Source organism: Salmo salar, chromosome 01 (genome assembly GCF_965601325.2).
Source record: "Salmo salar chromosome 01, fSalSal1, whole genome shotgun sequence".
In the NCBI taxonomy this organism is placed as follows: Eukaryota; Metazoa; Chordata; class Actinopteri; order Salmoniformes; family Salmonidae; genus Salmo; species Salmo salar.
The window spans coordinates 157,733,514-157,750,485 of NC_138291.1; the positions used below are offsets into that span (position 1 = coordinate 157,733,514).

Sequence of the window (16,972 nt, forward strand, 5' to 3'; positions counted from 1 at the left end):
TCTCCAAAAAGTACGATCTTTGTACCCATGTGCAGTTTCAAACCGTAGTCTGGCTTTCTTATGGCGGTTTTTGGAGCAGTGGCTTCTTCCTTGTTGAGCGGCCTTTCAGGTTATGTCGATATAGGACTCGTTTTACTGTGGATATAGATACTTTTGTACCTTTTTCCTCCAGCATCTTCACAGGGTCGTTTGCTGTTGTTCTGGGATTGATTTGTACATTTCACACCAAAGTACGTTCATTTTTAGGAGACAGAGATGAACCCTCCTTCCTGAGCGGTATGACAGGCTGCGTGGTCCCATGGTGTTTATACTTGTGTGGATATAGATACTTTATAGGCAAAGCTACCAAATACTAATTGAGTGTATGTAAGCTTCTGACCCACTGGAAATGAGATGAAAGAAATAAAAGCTGAAATAAATCATTCTCTCTGCTATTATTCTGACATTTCACAGTCTTAAAATAAAGTGGTGATCATAACTGACCTAACACTGGACATTTTTACTAGGATTAAATGTCAGGAATTGTGAAAAACGGAGTTTAAATGTATTTGGCTAAGGTGTATGTAAACTTCCGACTTCAACTGTACCTGATCTCAATTTCGAGTCTCATAGCAAAGGGTCTGAATCCTTATGTAATAAATAAGGTATCTGTTTTTTATTTTTAATACATTTGCTAACATTTCTAAAAACCTGTTTCGCTATGTCATTATCGGGTATTTTGTGTAGATTGCTGAGACTTTCTTTGTATTTACTCCATTTTAGAATAAGGCTGTAACAAAATGTGTAAAAAGTCAATGGGTCTTAATACTTTCAGAAGGAACTGTATAATATTCCTATCGCACCACGTGTGTATATTTTCTTTTACAATTGAATTAATCCAATAAATATATATTAGCACATCAAATGACGTTATTATAGTAAACTAGCCTACTCCACACAGTAAATGATTTTGCCTATGTGACTTCGACAATACGTTATCAAACCCAACTTGCCTTATCAACACAGTAGGCCTAAATATTTCCTAACAAGATCACAAATTAAATATACTTACTCCTCAACTGCCGCTCGTTGTACAATTTCTTTGCCATAGTCTTTTCTGTTAAAAATACAATTAAATGAATGTCTGTGTTGCCGCGGAGCTCTCAAATACCTTGCCCGTTTCTCACTCTATGGACGGTCGCTGCTTTCCGAATTACTTGAGACATCCCTACCCTTAACCCTAAACTCTAACCATAACCATACCTCAAACTAAATTTAACCCATAATAATTTTACATTACATTGAAGTACGGACACCCAAGGATCCCAGATAGCACGGACACTGGGAAATCCTATGAATTTGTCTGTTAGACCGCTCCTATTGGTTGTCTGATGTACTGGGAACTGGCAACAACAGTCTGTAAGTAGCTAACAATGTTTAGATCTGTATACAGCGAGATAAAATAATGTACAATCCCATGAGGTGTTGGGGGAAAACCAGATTACCTATAGATTGCACATCTTTTCTAGGCCATTATAACTGGAAATACACAAAGTGTAGGCGACACTATAGCGCGATGTGGCTACATCGGAATGTTGGCTTGCACGGGAAAAACAAAAATGTTCAAGCATTTATGGTTGAGATGTAATTAATATAAACTATTCACCTTATGAATTTTAACATGCAGGCGTCACACAGACTTTAGTAAGGCGTTGGTTTGACAACATTTTAGTTACACGGTCAGTGGTAGGAGACAGCATCATTCTATTAACGCACAGGCGTCACGCAGATGTAAGAATCACATGATGTCAGTCAGACGTTCAATGGTAGGCGAAAGCCACACGGTGGTACTGTTGCCTAGGCTAATATTTGGGCTTTATCATCCCTCAAAAGCTGCTGAGCTCTAACTCCATCTGAGTCCTACTATGGAGAAGCCACACAGATGGCAAGGACAGCTAGAGACCTTGATGACACCTTGCTCCTTGCCTGCCCCTGGCTTGTTTCAGAGGCCATCTTTGCTTGCTCTCCCCCTTTGACCTCCTTCCTCCGATGACCACTCAAGCCATGAACTTTCCTGACCCTCTCATGACCTTCCATCTGATTAATGTTGTTTTAAAAATTGCTTGTTTTTTTTGGTTATGTTTAAACCGCATTCAAATTATTTATGTAATGAATAGCGTTATAAAAGTAGAAAACATTATCATTATTATTGCTCTGAGAAAAATAATTTTGGAGCCTGTGCTTATTATTTGCTACGTCGATTGCAGAGACGCCTGTTGCTCAGCAACCGCACGCGCCAGGGACATGAAGAAAACAATGTTGACGAGGCAAGACAGAAAATCATTGAGTATGGGGTTCTAGAACTAAGCATTTTATGGAACTTTCTTGAGGTGAGCGTTGTTCAAATTATTTTGTGACACTGGCACATCATGCATGTTTCATTGTTTTGGCTATTTCTCAAGAAGACATTCACCATTGACACAGTTGTGTCGGCATACAGCCATATTGTGAATGCTTCAATGCTCATAGGAGGATACCACTCACAACATAAACAATCTCGATGAAATCAATAATAATAATAATTATTATTGTTATTGTAATTCTAATTCATTCAACGTATATAGTGCTTTTCAAAGAATCTCAAACCGTTTCCTCCCAGGATGGATTATTACAAATCTATGTCATTGTGCCACTATCAAATTAATGATAAAGAATTCAGAACCCTCAGTCAATAACCTACCGGTATGTATCAAATTGATAAATATCAATATTCATCTGCAGAAAACATCTCCTCGGAATCATGTCACGCTCAGCGGCCAAATCTCGTGACAAGAGTCGTGCTGCCAGCTTGGTTCTGGCACCTGCTCTTCCTCGCCCTGCCTCGGTCCAGAATGTGGAGACAGTGGACATTGTCCCAGGTCGCCTCACGGAAGCCGCCTGGGTCACCATGACAACACAGGACAACGGGGAGGAGGTGGTGGCGGAGATCATGGGAGAGCTGGAGGCTGCAGTGATGGACAGGTGCTATCAGCTGTACCTGCAAAAACAGGTGTGTAGCTGTCACAGACAGTGGCGCTCTATTTGGGGCAGGTGTAGGCAACTAGATTCAGCCGGGATGATTTTTGTAGGAGCAAATGGTCGAGGGGGGCCAGAACATAATTGTAACAATTTGTACACTGCAAATTGAAGAGAACTAAGCCCAAAAAGAGATTGTACAGTATTTGAAAATATCAATAATTTCATACCTTGATTACATTGAGACACGATCATATAAAGGTAACTGCCAAATAAAGGAAAAACCAACATAAAGTGTCTTAATAGGGTGTTTGGCAACCATGAGCCAGAACAGCTTCAATAGCTTCAAAGGGTGGCAGGTACCCTAGTGGTTGGGATAGTAACCAAAAGGTTGGTTGATAAAATCCCGAGTTGCCAAGGTAAAAATCTGTCGTTCTGCTCCTGAACAAGGCAGTTAACCCACTGTTCCTAGGCTGTCATTGTAAATAATGATTTGTTCTTAACTGACTTGCCTAGTTAAATAAAAATTATACCTTGGCATAGATTCTTCAAGTGGCTGGAACTCTATCGGAGGGGTGTGACACCATTCTTCAATAATTTGGTGTTTTGTTGATGGTGGTGGAAAAAAACGCTGTCTCAGGCACTGCCCCAGAATGTGTGTCAACCCAAGTGTTCAATTGGGTTGCGATCTGATGATGGAGACAGCCATGGCATATGGTTTATATAGTTTTTATGATCATCAAACCAATTTTTATAAATGACCCTAAGCATGATGGGATGTTAACTGCTTAATTAACTCAGAAACCACACCTGTGTGGAAGCACCCACTTTCAATATACTTTGTATCCCTTATTTCTTCAAGTGTTTCTATTTTCTTGGCAGTAACCTGTATGTTTTATTTGTGGGAATACTCGGGAACAGATTTGCTGAACACATTTTTTGCTAAATTCCTGGTGATTTAAAAGTATTTTTACTTTAACATTTTTTAGGGAATAGGGTGTCATTTGGAAGGACCTTTCTATACCCCTAACCCCTAACCAGTCAAAACACCCACACATGTGCCTGACATCTCAAACAAATGATTCTCTCTCTCTCTCTCTCCTTCTGTCTCTGTCTCTGTATGTCTGTCCAGCTGGTGCCGTTCACAGTGACCTGGGCCTATGAAAGCCTGGTGCAGATGTCTGACTGGCTGTTCCTGGCGAGGGATGAGGGTGAGGGGCCAGAGAGTGCCACCTTGTGGGGGGAGGACACAGAGCCTGAACCCTGTAAGAGCGACTCATGGGCCGAGGGCTGTGTTCCTGTCCGGTACACCAGTGTGAGCTCACACACACCTCTTTTGCAGGTAACAATACACACATGCATAAACACACATATGTATGTCACAAGCATGCTTGCACCGTCACATGCATGATACCTGATGATACACACTGATACCTGATGTGGTTTTGTGTCTCTGCAGAAGTTGCTGGATTTGCACCTGGCAGAGTCTGTCGATCCATGGGACTCAGATACACAGAGCAAACACCAGTCTCCAAGTAGACAGGACAGCAAACCCCAGTCTCCCAGTAGACAGGACAGCAAACCCCAGTCTCCCAGTAGACAGGACAGCAAGCTCCAGTCACCTACAAAGCCAGAGCCTCCAGACAGAGAGAGAACAGTCCTAGCAAAAAAAAGAATAGTGGATTCAACTGAACCTGAGAAGCTAGACAATGCAGAGAAGATAGGACCAGAGGAAGTCCAACCCTCACCTTACCTCACTGTAGCCACCTATAAAGCACAGAGGAGGAGACAGTCTCAGACCCAACCAGGTGTACACAAGGCCCTACCACCACCTCTGAAGACCTACAAAGCCTTATTCACCCCTAGTGGACCAACCCAGCAGTACCAGAGCCTCTCTGTACCCCAACTTCAGGGGCATAGACCACGAGAGGTCCCAGTCCCTAGGAGACTGGACCCCGCTAGACTACCACAACACCATGTCTGGCCCGAGGTGGAGGTCCTGGAGCCTTGGCCCTCACACCGCTCAAAGGAGAGAACAGGGCCCAAAAACAGGGCCCCCCTCCGGCCCAATCAGGACCATCACAGCATGGCACACCGAGCCACCATCACCCCCCTGACTGCCCACACCCACCAGGCTTTACCCAGCAAGACCCAGAAGAAGAGTCTCCACCATGGTGTCCAGCTACAGAGGCACGTGCTCCGAGACGGTACCCAGCCAAGGGGCTCGACTGTGGGCTACACTCCGCTCTCCACTGGCCTCGATCTGGATACCATTGAGCTGGTGCCAGGAGTGGCCATTGGGGACCCAGTATGTGGGACTGGGGAAAACAAGCCGTTCTGGGTTTCCCGTCTGCCTGAGCTGAGGCCCATCAGAAGCAGCCTCCCGGCAATGTTGTGGTCCTTGGATCAGGTGGTGGGGGGGCAGAGCCCTCGAGTCAGTGCCCCCACTGGGAAACACTGGGCATGAGGAGCGATAGGAACCACTGCAGTCTCAATCACACTGCAGCCTAATGGACTGTTATTTGATGAATTGGTGCTGAATTGCTTTTATTTAATAAAGAGAAGATGTGAATTGCATTTTCTATTCTAAGTTTAATTTAAGCTATTCCAGCATGTATAAGCCCTCTTCCAAATGTTGTGGTTGTTTAAGGAAGTCCACCTAGCATCTAACCCTATTTAAATCAGGGACTGCATTTGAGTTTGTGTATTTATTTTGATGCTTTTCTTCTGTGAGATAGTGAGTGCTCCCATGTACTTGAACCTCTACCTCCCATGTATTGTTACATTGTTACATAGTTACATAACAACACAGTGATATTGTTACATGATTGTTACTGATCACCTGTTTGTTTTCAGCTTTGACTTGTTCATAGATGTCCTGAGGTTTGATGTTAATGCAGTTCAATACTTGACCCATGATGGCAGTGAGGATCATATTATAACATTTGTCATCATAATGGTTCTGAGCAAATTCAAGAGTTGTTTGCTAGGGTGCACCAAGAATATGCAACGACAACAGACGACCAAGGAAAATACATTAAACACCATTGTTCAGGTCTAGCTCAACGCTTCATACATTTACTTTATTTTAGACATATATTATCTTTTGTAATGACATTCATTCTCACCACCGAAAACTGAGTCTTATCAACCATTGAGAAGAGTATTTAAAAAAACATCTATGGGCAATTATTCTGTGTTGAGTTCCTGCATAGCGATAAGGGCAATGTTTTTCTGTTTTTATTGAAAGCAATACTAAAATATCCCCCAGCTAATTTTGCACTGTATGCATGAATTGTTTACCATATGTGGCCCCTCAACATAAAGATCTTACTTTTACTATATAGTACTTATATTTTGGATCATTTATGTATGATATTGATGTATTATGTATATGGTTCTGTACATTCTGGCTAACATTTCAAGCATAATAAGAGTTGGACATAGGCATCAGAGGGCCCAAGCTAAGGGGCCCCACTGTTGATTGACATGTGCCATCAAATCAAAATCTAATCAAATGTATTTTTTATGAAGCCCTTTTTACATCATCAGTTGTCACAAAGATCTTATAAGTCTTGTAATCAGTTTCATTGTGGACTCCACAGAGTTTTATAGAGGGCTGTGTCATACAGCCCTGAACACTTCTCTAAAAGCACTCTTGCCAGCTGGCACATATTGAGAAAATAGCTCATAGATTCATAGATGTGGAGCTTTTCATGCAAATACTGTATAACCCATTGGAAAATAGCCTGTTTGTGGATGAGCCTTATGCATGCATAGTAGAGTAACATACTAGATTATGACTAGTTTGGCTAAGATAAACTGATCATTATAATATTATCCCAATTAGGCAAGGTTGTGGGCGATGCATTGGTCAGGGTTTTGTGTATCGGTAATTTTTCTATATTTTATACGAGCAGTAGATAGTTTCTTTTAAATGACACAATCCCCATCCAGTAAGAGGATTTAATATGCCTGGTTTATATCCAATGTATCATCAACATGTAAAACGTTAAATACCATGTGTGATGATTTACTGCATATCCTGGCTCTCACAGTGCTCCACATAGCATGAAAGCCATGGTGATGATTACAGCTTCAGTTCTTCTGCTGGGTTCTTAGTTTAACTATAGTAACAGTCATCCATCTTAACTACGTTTTCATCTCATTGTGGAAAAAAAATATTAATGTACTTGACTATATTGATTAAGTTTCATGTAACAATAGGCCAACAATAAGATGAGATGAAAGTTTGGTTACACTTTACTTACAGATTGCAGGTATAATGCATCTATAATGCATGGTCAAACTTGCCTTATAATGTTTTATTATCCTTTCAGAAGTCTCTCTTCAGTAACATTGCATTACCCCCTACCCACAGTGGCCAGTTCTGATTATGCAGTTTCAGCATACCTTTTCTAGTATTTTATTGTATTTGCCCAACACCCCTTATTTCTCATTGTAGTGGTACCTCCAAGTCACTCCACTTTTACCAGCCAGTCATAGTTCACCATTATGGAGCCAGATACCTGCCAAAAGGTTACCTCATGCTAATCACATTAGTCTACGTTAGCTCAATCGTCCCGCAGGGGGACACATTTAGGCCGTAGAGGTTAATTTAGGCCTATCCAAATAAAAAATAGGCCATCAACTTTCAGACATTGCAATTTAGGCTATCATTTTGGGCACTGGTGTCTTGTGGAATAATTTTAGAACTCTTTGTGTTTTATAGCTGTTTTTATTATAGGGCTCCCTTTAAAAAGAGACCCTAGCTCACAGGTCTCTAAATATTGCCTCTAAATACATTTTAAACAAAATAGTTGAAGAAGCACATGCATATGGCTGATAGGGAAAACAGATCTGGCAATAAGAATAGGTTAGATAGTCTTGACCATTTGGGACCCCTTGGCTATTTTGCTCAGGACAGGTTATAGCCAAGACTTAATCAATATTTTGTTTTGTCTTATTTATTGATATGGATATAGCCTCTGCGTGATGGGGTTGTGCAATGTAAATGGCTATAACAAGCCTACATACAGAGTGGAATTCACTAATACAACAGTCAAAATGCCTAATATAAGGCCTACAGTCCGAGCTCCCAAATACTGGAAAAAGTCTGATTAATTAGGTTACATGATCCCTGTAATAGCCCCACGTGGCTATAAAAATTATTTATGCAATTATATGGCCATTAAATAACACACAACAGCATGGCATATTTAGATAGTGGAATAGGCCTAAATCAGATTTATTTTGCAGCTTAGGTCGTTATTCTAGACAAGGCTCTTCTGTGTCTTTATCATTCTCACACAAGTCATTTTCTGAAGGCCCAAGCCTATACTACGTCATCTATTGGTATAATGACGTTATTGAATGCATTTCTAAAACAAGCTCTAGACATTTATTTTTGGAAATGAATCCGGAAGCTGCAATGCAACTCAAACGCCTGGGCTAGAGTTGCTTGATTGACTAGCTAACTTCGACTACCTACGTTCGGTTCATATCCTTTGCAGATGCCACCTTACTGACAAAAGTTTGAACGGATAACAAAATCTGTAACCGGGTAAAGGGAGACGTAAAGTAAGAATTGATTGTGTAAATGGTCATTCATAGTCGTAACATAGGGTTTGTACGTTTACAGATTTATTTTAACTGTCACGGTTGTTGTAAGAGACGGACCAAGGCGCAGCGTTTGTTGAGTTCCACATATTTATTTAAAGTGAAACTTCTTTAACCAAAACAATAAACAAGCAACACAATGTGACTACGTGGTGACACAAGCACCAATACAAACAATATCCCACAAACACAGGTGGGAAAAATGGCTACCTAAATATGATCCCCAATTAGAGGCAACGATTACCAGCTGCCTCTAACTGGGAACCATACAAAACAGCAACATAAAAATATTGAACTAGAACACCCCCTAGTCACGCACTGACCTACTACACCTTAGAGAACCAGGGGCTCTCTATGGTCAGGTCGTGACATTAACGTTTCATGCATGGCCTTTCTTACGATCCTAACAATTTACGTATGGATTTTCTAACGATCCTAACGATATGTATGTTCAATCTTTTGGCAGGTAGTTGGCTCCATACACCATTCCCTGAGCACATCACTAAACCCCGCTCCTGTCATCAGAGTGAGATCAAGGTCAGAAGAGAATGGACTCGCTGGATGATTCCTCATGTTTATTGTATTTGTATTTGTATTTGTGCCTGCATCTAATTGTAAGTACTGTCCGACATGTCATTACTTTAGTTAGGAGTTGCTAAGGCAGTCAAGTTATTATTTACCATGTTTATAAGTAATTTTATTTTTCCATGTGTGTCATGCTATTTCCAGCCTGCTAGCTATGAAGTTAGCCAGTCATGCTAGCTCATTTATGCTGTGTGCCACATGCCTCATTTAGGATATGCATATTCTTCTGTTAATAATGTTTGCTTATAAACATATTCTCATTAGTAGCCATGTTTATGGACATTTACAACCTTTATTTATCCTCATGCTACCGTGTACTGTATTTAGCCTTATGTAGCATGTAGCCTAATATAGCCTGTGTCTTCCTTGTGGGACAGTTACTATTCCACGTTGGTCGTGGTCTTGTGCACATGCACAGACGTCGGTAACATTCCAGTAATGTTTTCAGTTATTACGGTTAGCAGTATTTGGGTCTTTATCCTGTAAGTGGTTAATTATATAGCCTGTGTATTTGGTTTTGCCCCATACATTATATCTTGGCATAAGCCGTATAGAGATTGTGGGTCCCGCATTATTTGAAGTGCATCTTATGAAGGCTTCATATAGGCTTCATAAGCACTACATAGATGCTTCAAAAATAATCTATAACTGTATATCATGCTCTATAAAAATTCATAATGTGGCATAACCTCTTACATCTAGACGTTCCGCTAGCGGAACACCTGCTCCATTATCCAATGATGGGCGTGGCGCGAAATACAAACTCCTCTAAAATACAAAAACTTCAATTTTTCAAACATATGACTATTTCACAGCATTTTAAAGATAAGACTCTCCTTTATCTAACCACACTGTCCGATTTCAAAAAGGCTTTACAACGAAAGTAAAACATTAGATTATGTCAGCAGAGTACCAAGCCAGAAATAATCAGACACCCATTTTTCAAGCTAGCATATAATGTCACAAAAACCTAGAAGACAGCTAAATGCAACACTAACCTTTGATGATCTTCATCAGATGACAACCCTAGGACATTATGTTATACAATACATGCATGTTTTGTTCAATGAAGTTCATATTTATATCAAAAACCAACTTTTTACATTAGCATGTGACGTTCAGAACTAGCATACCCCCCGCAAACTTCCGGGGAATTCGCTAACATTTTACTAAATTACTCACGATAAACGTTCACAAAAAGCATAACAATTATTTTAAGAATTATAGATACAGACCTCCTCTATGCACTCGATATGTCCGATTTTAAAATAGCTTTTTGGTGAAAGCACATTTTGCAATATTCTAAGTACATAGCCCAGGCATCACGGGCTAGCTATTTAGACACCCGGCAAGTTTAGCACTCACCAATATCAGCTTTACTATTATAAAAGTTTCATTACCTTTTGTTGTCTTCGTCAGAATGCACTCCCAGGACTGCTACTTCAATAACAAATGTTGGTTTGGTCCAAAATAATCCATCGTTATATCCGAATAGCGGCGTTTTGTTCGTGCGTCCCAGACACTATCTGAAATGGTAAATCAGGGTCGCGCGCGTGGCGCAATTCGTGACAAAAAAAATCGAAATATTCCATTACCGTACTTCGAAGCATGTCAACCGCTGTTTAAAATCCATTTTTATGCCATTTTTCTCGTAAAAAAGCGATAATATTCCAACCGGGAATCTCCTTTTAGCTAAACAGAGGAAAGAAAACAAAGCATTCGGTCGACGCGGGCACGCGCCTGAGTCTCACAGTACTGTAACCAGCCACTACCCAAACACGCTACTTTGTTTCAGCCAGAGCCTGCAAAGCCACGATTCAGCTTTTTAGCGCCTTCTGAGACCCTATGGCAGCCGTAGGAAGTGTCACGGGACAGCTAAGATCCTCACTCTTCAATAAACAGAGACAAGAAGAACGACACCTTGTCAGACAGGCCACTTCCTGCCTGAAACCTTCAGGTTTTTGCCTGCCAAATGAGTTCTGTTATACTCACAGACACCATTCAAACAGTTTTAGAAACTTTAGGGTGTTTTCTATCCATATGTAATAAGTATATGCATATTCTAGTTACTGGGTAGGAGTGGTAACCAGATTAAATCGGCACGTTTTTTATCCAGCCGTGAAAATACTGCCCCCTAGCCATAACAGGATAACTGTGGGACATAACCATCAATTTATTTGACCACATTTATTAATATTTTATAGAGCATGAAATACGGTTATAGGTGATTGGTGACCCATTTATGCAGGGCTTATGAAGCCTATATGAATGCTTTATGAAGCCTTTAGGTCTGGGTATATATGCATTTTATTATTTGTATTGTAGATACTAGCATGTATACCTCGAGAGTCTACTGGGCCTGTATATTGTGTGTAAACCTTTACTTATGGTTATTCTTTTCTTGTATCGTTCCATAGAACCACTTTTATACACTCATTCTTACTGTGAGCCATCATTACAGAGGAGTGTGGTGAACCTTTATCTTGAATAAACCTGTCTAAAGATATCTTGGACCTCTTGCCAGACAGACCTCTGGTGGCTGAACCCTGTCTATTGGCATCTAATAGCTCTCTACTAGTTCCCGTTCTACATGGTGCTGTCGGATCAGCGCTTTAATATTTTTCATGGTCCTTTGAGCCGGATATCATCACTACCACAGCCCAAGATGTCTCAGAGCTACGCAGAGTCCAGGTATTGGTCACCACACACATCAGAGTCTTCTCTCCCTGAACGAAGACGAGCAGACAAGCCTCAAGACATGACATGCCACTTCGCCTTCACTGGTCACGATGACCAGTGAGCAGAATATTGGTTGCATCCTATCAGGGAGAGGACCTCACCACGGGAGACCCTTCTGACGTCCCCGTGGGGGACACTCCAGATTTGCATGTGGGGGACCCTCCTATTGTCCCTGTGGGGGACCTTCCTGACCGAGCTGTCCAGTGTCCTTTAGTAGGAGACACCTCACTCTCTGCCCTACTAGATCCTCAGCCTATAGCTCCAGTAGGTCCAGAGAATCTGCCCTCAGTTCCCTGATCACCTAGTGGCTTCACAGTTTCCTGCTAAGCTAGATCCCTGGGGCGGCAGGTAGCCTAGTGGTTAGAGCGTTGGACTAGTAACCGAAAGGTTGCAAGATTGTATCCCCGAGCTGACACGGTAAAAATCTGTCATTCTGCCCCTGAACAAGGCACTGTTCCTAGGCCGTCATTGAAAATAAGAATTTGTTCTTAACTGACTTGCCTAGTTAAATAAAGGTAAAATAAAAATCCCCAGTCTCCTATCCCAGTAGGCCCATAGCCCTAATGTCCCCTAGCTCACAGTCTGTAGCCCAGCCCAGTCCAGGCCCAAAGTTGCTAGCTCTGTCAGGCTATCAGTCAGTCTCTCCTGGACCAGGGATCCAGCTCTCTCCCATCTTTGTGTCATTTTCTCCCTCTCAGGTGTGCAGCTGTCTCCTGTCCTCAGATCTCTACCCATCGCTGTTGTGTGGATCCAGCTGATCTCAGCTCCTGACCTGCACAGTCCTTTCCTGTCGCTGACATGGGTCTGGCTGTCTGCTGTCCTGAGATCTCGGCGCGTGGCTGCTGTGGAGATCCAGCCCACCTTAGCTGCAGTTTCGGAGCCCTTACCTGTTGTTGCTGTGGAGGCCCAACTGAGCCCTGCTGCTGCGGCTTGGCCTCCTGATCTAGGGCTTTCGTCTTGTTGCCCTGCTGCGGCCTAGCCTCCTGATCCAGGGCCTCTGTCTGGTAGCTGCTGCCCGTTGCTGCTTTGTGGGTCCAGCCACCAAAGTATCCACTCCTGAGACTATCATCAAGCTCTGCTGCAGCGGCCCCGATGTCTCCAGTCCCGGTGTCTTCAGCCGACACCATGCCAGGGGTCAAGAGCACTGCAGAGGTCCTCCTGTTGCCTTTTTTTGGGCAGAGGGGGTGACCGTAACCGAGTCCACCACTGCATCCTGTTGGCTCCCCTCTTCAAGAACTGCTGTACAGCCTGCACTGGTGTCCGCCATGTCACTCTGGTTTGGTGACCTCAAGCACCTTCCTGACGGGGTGGCCAGATGCCCAAAGAACCAAACCCTGCTTGGCCAGATGCCTATGCTCTATGTCTATGCCCTACGTGGCCAGACACTCACAAGGACTGGACTTTTCCTTGTCTGGCTCCTTCACAGCTCTGCTTCCCTGTCTAGGACAATGAACACACACTAGTGGCCTTCTGTCATCCCCTTTGTTAGAGCCTTTTGTTTAGAGTTCACATTTACACAGTAAATGTGGGGGTGGCTGTTAGAAAGGCCAACTCTGATTTAGTAGTTTCAGCACCCCTTTTCTAGTAGTTTATTATATTTGCCCAACACCCCTTATTTCTCACAGTAGTGGTACCTGGAATCTGTTACATTCCAGTCATGTTTTCAGTTATTATGCTTACCAGTATTTTGGTCCTGTAAGTGTAATACTGTAGCTTGTGTATTTGGTTTGGGCGCTTACATTATATCTTGGTATAAACAGTATACTCATGGTTATATTTTTTTAAATCTTTCCATAGAACCACGTTTATACACTCTCACTTTTACTGTGAGCCATCATTACAGAGGAGTGTGGTGTGGTGAACCTTTATCTTTAATAAACCTGACAATACTGTGAGCTCCAAAAGTATTGGGACAGTGACACATTTCTTGTTGTTTTGTCTCTGTACTCTAGCACTTTGGATTAGAAATGATGGTAACACTTTACTTGACAGTTGTTATGATATGGTCATAACACTGTCATGACACATATATTTAGACCTCTTGTGACATATATTGCATTATTTTATGGCTGGTTGAGACATCTACATAAGAGTGTCAAAACCTACCACACAAGGCAAAACATTCCATTACACCATAGCCTACTTGTCAATAGTATGTTTGTTATTTTAACATTTTCTGAAATTGACCATATTAAATTATCATTGTAATTGTGCACACATTGATGTCAGACATGCACCTATGCTCTGTTTCTGATGACTGGGATGAATACAGGAGCAGATTTTAGGAGAAGGACAAGACACTCTCTTTACAAGGGCTCAGGGCCAGACCCAGATGCAGATACGGGAGGCAGATGGTTTGAGTATTTGATATTTAATAGTTCCAAAAAGGGTAGTCGAAAGAACGGTTGTGGACAGGCAAATGGCTCAAAACCAGATCAGAGTCCAGGAGGTACAGAGTGGCAGGCAGGCTCGAGGTCAGGGCAGGCAGATTGGTCAGGCAGGCGGGTATGGAGTCCAGAAAACAGGCAAGGGTCAAACCCGGGAGGACTAGCAAAAGAGAGAATAGCAAAAGCAGGAGCATGGGAAAAACACACTGGTTGACTTGAAACAGACAAGACGAACTGGCATAGAGAGACAGGAAACACAGGGATAAATACACTGGGGAAAATACGCGACACCTGGAGGGGGTGGAGACAATCACAAGGACAGGTGAAACAGATCGGGATGTAACAGTACCCCCCCCCCCCCCCCCAGCCCCACACACAATACCTGGCTGACCGGGGTGCCAGCGGTGAAAATCCCCCCCCCCCCCCCCCCAGGGTCCGACTGGGAACGCAGTGCCTTGCGTACCAGAGCCTCAATTCCTCAAACAACAGAAGCCGCTAAACAAGAGGCAGGGAGAATGGTCTCAGACTCAGAGGGAGTGGCAGTGGAACTGTACAAACTGGATAGAGCGTCCGGCTTCCCGTTCTTTGACCCTGGTCGGTAGGAGATGGTGAAATTGAACCTGGTAAATAAAAGAGCCCAACAAGCTTGCCTTGGGTTGAGGCGCTTGGCAGTACGGAGGTATTCTACATTTTTATGATCCCTTCATACCAGGAATGGATGTTCCGCCCCTCCTAGCCAATGTCTCCACTCTTCCAGAGCCATCTTCACAGCTAGGAGTTCCCGGTTCCCAACATCATAGTTCCTTTCCGCAGAATTTTGATGATGGGACATGAAGACACAGGGATGAAGCTTTTGATCCTGAACGGATCGCTGGGAAAGAACTGCCCCTACTCCCACGTCGGAAGCATCAACCTCCACCACAAACTGCCTAGTTGGGTCCGGATGGATGAGGATAGGAGCTGTAGTGAATCGCTGCTTAACCTCTTACATCTAGACGTTCCGCTAGCGGAACACCTGCTCCAATATCCAATGATGGGCGTGGCGCGAATTGCAAATTCCTCAAAAATACAAAAACTTCAATTTTTCAAACATATGACTATTTCACAGCATTTTAAAGACAAGACTCTCCTTTATCTAACCACACTGTCCGATTTCAAAAAGGCTTTACAGCGAAAGCAAAACATTAGATTATGTCAGCAGAGTACCCAGCCAGAAATAATCAGACACCCATTTTTCAAGCTAGCATATAATGTCACAAAAAACAAAACCACAGCTAAATGCAGCACTAACCTTTGATGATCTTCATCAGATGACACACCTAGGACATTATGTTATACAATACATGCATGTTTTGTTCAATCAAGTTCATATTTATATCAAAAACCAGCTTTTTACATTAGCATGTGACTAGCATGTGACTAGCATTCCCACCGAACACTGTCGGTGAATTTACTAAATTACTCACGATAAACGTTCACAAAAAACATAACAATTATTTTAAGAATTATAGATACAGAACTCCTTTTTGCAATCGAGGTGTCCGATTTTAAAATAGCTTTTCGGTGAAAGCACATTTTGCAATATTCTGAGTAGATAGCCCAGCCATCACGGCTAGCTATTTAGACACCCACCAAGTTTAGCCCTGAACAAAATCCGATTTACTATTACAAAAGTTTGATTACCTTTGGTGTTCTTCGTCAGAATGCACTCCCAGGACTGCTACTTCAATAACAAATGTTGGTTTGGTCCAAAATAATCCATCGTTATATCCAAGTAGCGGCGTTTTGTTCGTGCGTTCAAGACACTATCCGAAGTGTAAATAAGGGTCACGAGCATGGCGCATTTCGTGACAAAAGATTTCTAAATATTCCATTACCGTACTTCGAAGCATGTCAACCGCTGTTTAAAATCAATTTTTATGCAATTTTTCTCGTAAAAAAGCGATAATATTCCGACCGGGAATCTGCGTTTAGGTAAACAGACGAAAGAAAACAAAGCATGAGGTCGACTCGGGCACGCGCCTGAGTCTCACAATACTGTAACCAGCCACTACCCAAACGCGCTACTTTTTTTCAGCCAGAGCCTGCAAAGCCACGATTCAGCTTTTTGCCGCCTTCTGAGAGCCCATGGGAGCCGTAGGGAGTGTCACGTAACAGCAGAGATCCTCTGTAATGGATAGAGATAATCAAGAAGGGCAAGAAATTGTCAGACAGGGCACTTCCTGCATGGAATCTTCTCAGGTTTTGGCCTGCCAAATGAGTTCTGTTATACTCACAGACACCATTCAAACAGTTTTAGAAACTTTGGAGTGTTTTCTATCCAAAGCTAATAATTATATGCATATTCTAGTTTCTGGGCAGGAGTAATAATCAGATTAAATCGGGTACGTTTTTTATCCGGCTGTGAAAATACTGCCCCTAGCCATAACAGGTTAAGATCCCCAAAAGCCTTGTCCGCAGCTGGAGACCATGTGAACAGTACCTTGGAAGAGGTGAGTGCAGAGAGGGGGGCCGCCAGGTTGCTGTAGCCCCGAATGAAACGGAGGTAGAAATGAGCAAAACCCAGAATCCGTTGGAGCTTCACCCTTGACATGGGCCAGGGCCAATCCACCACCGCTCTCACCTTCTCCGGGACCATCTGTACATTC

At 42.6% G+C, this 16,972-nt stretch overlaps 1 protein-coding gene across 2 annotated transcripts; it reads left to right on the forward strand.

Moving 5' to 3' along the window:
* The first annotated feature begins 2,205 nt into the window (after positions 1-2,205).
* On the forward strand, positions 2,206-6,338 carry LOC106567536 (uncharacterized). 2 transcript variants are annotated; one of them, XM_014136903.3, is made up of 4 exons: positions 2,206-2,369; positions 2,761-3,028; positions 4,127-4,336; positions 4,454-6,338. In XM_014136903.3, the coding sequence occupies exons 2-4, from the start codon at positions 2,780-2,782 to the stop codon at positions 5,459-5,461; spliced, it is 1,467 nt and encodes a 488-aa protein (XP_013992378.1). In that variant the 5' UTR covers positions 2,206-2,369; positions 2,761-2,779; the 3' UTR covers positions 5,462-6,338. The 2 variants fall into 2 exon arrangements, with proteins under 2 accessions (XP_013992378.1, XP_013992389.1); XM_014136914.3 differs by lacking the exon at positions 2,206-2,369 and having other exon boundaries at positions 2,404-3,028.
* The last annotated feature ends 10,634 nt before the right edge of the window (positions 6,339-16,972 follow it).

Bases quoted from the DNA above. Each gene is read 5' to 3' on its own strand.
- LOC106567536 (XM_014136903.3), top strand. From the start codon at position 2,780: ATGTCACGCTCAGCGGCCAAATCTCGTGACAAGAGTCGTGCTGCCAGC. The intron at 3,029-4,126 runs GTGTGTAGCTGT...ATGTCTGTCCAG, and splicing joins AGCTGTACCTGCAAAAACAG to CTGGTGCCGTTCACAGTGAC. The intron at 4,337-4,453 runs GTAACAATACAC...GTGTCTCTGCAG, and splicing joins CACACACACCTCTTTTGCAG to AAGTTGCTGGATTTGCACCT.